Source organism: Bidens hawaiensis, unplaced genomic scaffold (genome assembly GCF_021521415.1).
Source record: "Bidens hawaiensis isolate Kalapana, Puna unplaced genomic scaffold, B.hawaiensis_p1.1 tig00002924_1, whole genome shotgun sequence".
NCBI lineage: Eukaryota > Viridiplantae > Streptophyta > Magnoliopsida > Asterales > Asteraceae > Bidens > Bidens hawaiensis.
The window spans coordinates 618,252-624,224 of record NW_027491157.1 but is presented as its reverse complement, the minus strand read 5'-3'; the positions used below and the strand labels follow the sequence as shown (position 1 = coordinate 624,224).

Genomic DNA, 5,973 nt, shown 5'->3' with positions numbered 1-5,973 from the left:
AAAGGCTCATTCGCTAAGAATGTTTTGCGAATGAGGCTTCATTCGTTAGAGACTAGGCTATTCGTTAATTTAAGAGCCCATTCGTTACTACAATGTAACAAATGGTGGCTCAATTCGTTAAGGTATACCCATTCGCTAAAGGTGTTAACGGGCTTAACGAATGAAGATCAACATAACGAATGAGGATCCTTAACGTATGTGGTTATTCGTTACCTAGGTTAACAAATGAGACCCATTCGTTCCAATGTAACGAATGTGGATGGATGCTGGACGAATGTGCTACTGTTCTAGCGAAAGAAGACCAGATAACTTATGAGGATCTTAAAATAAAAAAAAAAGAGTATTTTTGGAAAATTTTCTTAAACGAAATTTTTCGGGGATATTCCGAATATGTTGGATACTCTTCTCCTAAATTTTGGTGGTATATTTTCCGGCCGACTTTTCCCGCATATCGAGGAGCCGAGGGGGAGTAACCAACTAAGATAGCGAGAAGTTTATTGAAGATTTTCGAAGAGTTGTTCAAGACCTTGCCGAATTTGTCAAGAAATGGGGCAGATAAAAACTTCAAAGAGCTTATTTGATTAGTATCTTCCAACGTTTGCAAAGATTTCTTGAAAAATTACTGCAATTCGGGTGTTAATTCGTGATTGCAAAGCTATGTTTGACTGAGTTCAAGACTGTGTTTGTTCTTCGATTGTAGATTGATTTGTTCGAGATTGAAACCTGACTATGTGGGATACGAGTGTCTGTCCGTTTACTTCTTTATGAGGGAATTTGATCCTGACTATGTTGGCTACGAGTATTCGGCGGAAGAGGACAATTCTTGAATGGGTTGATCTGATGGAGGAATATACGAGTCTTGTCATCTGATTGAAGAATAAGATCGTTTGGGATTGATTAACGAAGGTTGGAACTCTGAATCATATGCCCAAAGCATTAGTGCATCCAAGCGTATTGGTTGCCGAAGAGCTTCAAAGAGTTATATATTGATTGAAGAATATGATCGTTTGGGTTTGATTAACGAAGGTTGGAACTCTGAATCATATGCCCAAAGCATTAGTGCATCCAAGCATATTGGTTGCCGAAGAGCTTCAAAGAGTTATATATTGGTTGCCGGAAAGCATTCGAAAGCTACGATTATTCGGCGGAAGAGGACAATTCTTGAATGGGTTGATCTGATTGAGGAATATACGAGTCTTGTCATCTTATTGAAGAATATGATTGTTTGGGATTGATTAACGAAGGTTGGAACTCTGAATCATATGCCCAAAGCATTAGTGCATCCAAGCGTATTGGTTGCCGAAGAGCTTTAAAGAGTTATATATTGGTTGCCGGAAAGCATTCGAAAGCTACGGACAAGGGGGAGTCTGTAAGTGCACAGATTTGGTGTCCGCAGCTGTTCGAATAGGATAAGGGTAGTTTAGTCTTTATGTAAATGTATAAAGGCTCATTCGCTAAGAATGTTTTGCGAATGAGGCTTCATTCGTTAGAGACTAGGCTATTCGTTAATTTAAGAGCCCATTCGTTACTACAATGTAACGAATGGTGGCTCAATTCGTTAAGGTATACCCATTCGCTAAAGGTGTTTAGCGAACGGGGCTATTGAAAGACCTTATTCGTTATTACAGTTATAACGAATGAGCCCAGCCTATAAATAGGCCTTCCATTGTGTTATTGCATAGTGATCTGTGCTTATTTTTGTTTATATAACTTTATGCTACCGGATTCTCTCCAGGCTTAATGTATTGATCTCCTTTAATGTTTTTACAACTGTTTTTGGCTTTTTCAAATTTTTCAATGTTTTTGGTTTTTCTTGAAATTTTCTCCCCCTAAAATCAAAAACTATTTACAAAATGAAAATTTGACTCTGATGTTCAGGATCAGAAGGTATCCAACACACTTGTAATCTCGGTAACCCCTCTACAACACCGCCCAAAACTTTTAAACCATTAACTTTTAATAAGTATTGAAATCTTGACTTATCAAAAGCTTTGGTGAAAAGGTCTGCTTTTTGTTCATCGGTGTGAATCTTGTCTATGTAATCAACATCTTTTCATAGCAATCACGAATGAAGTGATACTGTATTTCTATATGTTTAGTTTTAGAGTGGTTTACCGAATTCTTAGTTATCGAGATAGCTGCATTATTATCTACAAAGATAGAGGTAGTAAGAAAACTTACCCCGAAGTCTCGCATCTGTTTTTGTATCCAAAGAACCTAAGAGTAGCAACTGGAAGCAGCTACGTACTCAGCTTCACAGGTAGCATACATGATATCTGGCCGAGAAGCAGTCAAGTACATCAATGAGCCTATCATAGAACGGTATAAAGTTTGGTCAACCTTCTCCCCGTTGGGATCAGGACCATGATTCAATGGTAGAGGAGTACTGATTGCCGATGCATCTGTCATATTGAACTTCGTCAATACGTCATTGACATACTTGGTCTGATGGATGAAAATACCATCTGACATCTGTTCTACTTGAAGTCCAAGAAAGAATTTCATCTCCCCCATTGCACTCATTTCAAACTTCTTTTTCATGACTTCTTCAAACTACTAGCACAGAACATCGTTTGTCAATCCAAAGCTTATATCATCGACATATATATGCACGATCAGTAGATGTCCATCAACAGATTTGGTGAAAAGTGTACAATCAATGGTTCCTCTGATAAACCCGTTGTCCAATAGATGTTGTGACAATGTCTCATACCAAGCTCTCGGGGCTTGTTTGAGACCATAAAGGGCTTTATCAATGAGATACACTTTGTCTTTGTGGATCGTATCGACAAACCCCGGTGGTTTTCCCACGTAGACTTCTTAACTAATCTTTCTGTTAAGGAATGCCGATTTCACATCCAACTGATAAACTTTGAAACCTTTCCAAGAAGCAAAAGATAGAAATATCCGAATAGCATCTAGCCTTGCAACTGGTGCATAAACTTTATTGTAATCGATACCTTCTCTGATTGAATCCCAACACAACAAGTCTTGCCTTGTTTCGAACAATAATCAAATTTTATTCCTTTTGCACTTGAACACCCACTTGGTGTTAATCTGCTTTTTATCTTCAGGTAAATCCACCAATTTCCAGACCCCGAGCTTTTCAAACTGCATAAGCTCCTTTTGCATGGCATTGACCCAACTCTCTTCAGTTAGGGCCTCTTTATACGTATTTGGTTCTACCTGAGAAATGAAACATTTAAATGAGAATTGATTTTGTAAAGGAGAAACCTTCGAATAGAAACATTGAAGATTCTGATCAAGTTGACATCTCGTTTGCACTCCAGCATTCAGATCTCCTATTATATTCTCCTCGGGATGATAAGATACAGTTCTCGGGACCACCTCGATAGGTACTAATACTTCAGATTGGAAATTGTTCTCACACACTTCAGGAATAACAGTGGATGGGGAAATAGCTTCAATAATCTCCTCATCTGAATCATCATTGTCTTAAAAAACTGGAACAGTTTCTTGAACATCATCGGATTGAACATGATCAGGAATATTTTGAGGAACCAACACAGGTTCTTCAGTGCCAATTACTTGATTTTCTGACAATTGAGATTGTAAATCATTGTCAAAGTTTCTTCAGAAACATCTTCCTTAGGGAGTTTGAAACTCTCCCAAAGACTCTCATAATCAAACAACCTTGAGTCTCCTGGTCGTTGCATGGTAGGAGTGTATCGTTGACAATCGACATTTTGGACTTGAATTATCTTGTGGAGGCTAGGAATGTAGACACGTCTCAATGGACTAGCATATCCCACAAAGAAACCTTCGCCAGATTTTGGACCAAATTTCCCACTTGGGTCAAGAACGGTACATGTTGATCCAAACGGTTCAAGCCACTTCAAATTTGGTTTGCGACAATTAAGTAGCTCAAAACACGTCTTGTCAAATTTCTTTACTGTAAGCACCCGGTTAAGCATATAACAAGCTGCCACCACTGCTTCTGACCAAAAATTAACTGGTAATTTTGAATCTGAGAGCATGGTTCGAGCCATTTCAACCAAAGTTCGATTCTTTCGTTCAGCGACCCAATTTTGTTGTGGAGTGTACGGTACACTGAATTCATGAAGAATCCCCCGATCATTACAGTACTCAAGCATCTTGTTGTTTTTGAACTCTGTCCCATTGTCACTTCTTATTCGCCGGATTGGTAGATTGTACTGATTTTCCAGCTTCTTGAACAAGATCATGAGGAAATCATATGTCTCATCTTTTGATTCCAAAAACATCACCCATGAAAATCTTGAATAGTCATCAGTAACCACAAGAGAGTAAAGTTCTTTTGTGATACTTTTAACATTCACTGGTCCAAAAAGATCCATATGAAGACGTTCAAAGGGTAGGTTGATGGAGTTGATAAGTTTCTTTGGATGAGATTTCCTTGTTTGCTTTCGTTTCTTACAATCCATGCATTCTTCACTTAACTAAAAATTCCTCAGATTAACTCCTTCTACCAGATTCTTGTGAACCAGATGGTTCATTTTTCTTAAACTGATATGTCCCATGTTCCGATGTCATAATAATGATTCCCGTTTAGATGCTCTTAAAATTAAAAATTGAAAAGACCATGATGACGTTAATGCATTGCTCATGTTCATGATATAAAGATCATTCGCTCGAGGAGCACGCATAATGATCTGCTCTTCTAGAATTTTGAAACCCGGTTTAAAGATCAAATATTCTCGGTCTGTGAAATGTGTAGAGAATTGTTTATCATAAATCTGTGATATGTTGAGCAAATTATTATCCAATTCTGAAATGTAGTTGACATTCTCGAAAGTTACTTTCCCGTTTGTTAAAGTTCCCTCACCAACAATTTTCCTCCTTGGTTTCCAGCTAACCCGACATACCCCCCTTTTAATGATTTGACATCATTTAGCAAGTAGAGAGTACCCATCATGTGCCTAGAGGCTCCACTATCCATTATCCAACCTAGAATCGTGAGATCTTGGAAGCCCATACACATACAGTTAACAATTCAATGAAACAAGGAAACCCAAGCCTTCTTGGTCTTGGGTTGTTTCCTATGTTTAAACAACAACCTATCATTTTCAACTTCTGAATCACATGATTACGAATTTTCACTTAATGTTGGTGACTCAGACTCAGAATTCACTTTCTCAACACAATCAGGTAGCTTAATAACAGTTTTTGCTACCCAGTTTTGACCAGCAGATTGTTTCTTTTATAAAACGATGTTTGACTTGTTTTTGAAATTGTTGATTTTAAAACATCATTTCTAACAACCTTTATGATATCATTTGACTCATCTCTTTTCAAGATTTTCACATTTTCAGTGACACAAACTGGTTTCTTTTCACTCACATAACCTAGTCCGGGTCTCCTGCTCACAGTCTTTTGAAGCATGATGTGATCATGTTTGTATCGATTAGGACATGCGTAAACATATGGCCGACCTCATTACAACAAAAACATCGTCTCCTATCAATGAATTTATTGATTTGAGATGTAGTTTCAACATGTTCACGTTCGGCTTTCAAACGATAAAGTTCATCAATTGACTGGTTTCTAAATTCAACTTCCTTTTCAGGATCTGATGTTTTTCCATGCACAAACATTATCTTTTTCTCTTGAAATTGCTTAACTCGAGAAGATTGCTTGTTATAAAAATTTGTTTTAGCAAATCTTGTCGAGTTCTCAACTTCCTTTTGTTTACCCAACCCATAAGGTTTAACAGTTTCCCCAAACAACCCCGATTCTGCCATTTTCACTCCAGTTGATGAATCACAACCAGAATTCTCAGTTTTCTCACAAACAACATCAACAGACTTGGAGCTATCATGATGTGGTGAGTTGATTTCCACATTAAGTGCCTTTTTTAAACCTTTTGGTTTCGTTGGAATATAAGCATTACACATAGGTGGAGGCACAACATGATAATCTTCTTTTATGTTCTCGGTCTCATTATCCTTATTCTTTGATGAAGTTTTGGGGATA

At 37.7% G+C, this 5,973-nt stretch overlaps 1 protein-coding gene across 1 annotated transcript; it reads right to left on the bottom strand.

Annotated features, from left to right (window-relative positions):
- Nucleotides 1-1,880: 1,880 nt before the first annotated feature.
- On the bottom strand, nt 1,881-4,010 carry LOC143621659 (uncharacterized). Its single transcript, XM_077093014.1, has 4 exons — nt 3,563-4,010; nt 3,235-3,440; nt 3,047-3,186; nt 1,881-1,920 (listed from the first exon to the last, which is right to left on the bottom strand). Exons 1-4 carry the CDS (start codon nt 4,008-4,010, stop codon nt 1,881-1,883), a joined length of 834 nt encoding a protein of 277 aa, XP_076949129.1.
- Nucleotides 4,011-5,973: the final 1,963 nt, after the last annotated feature.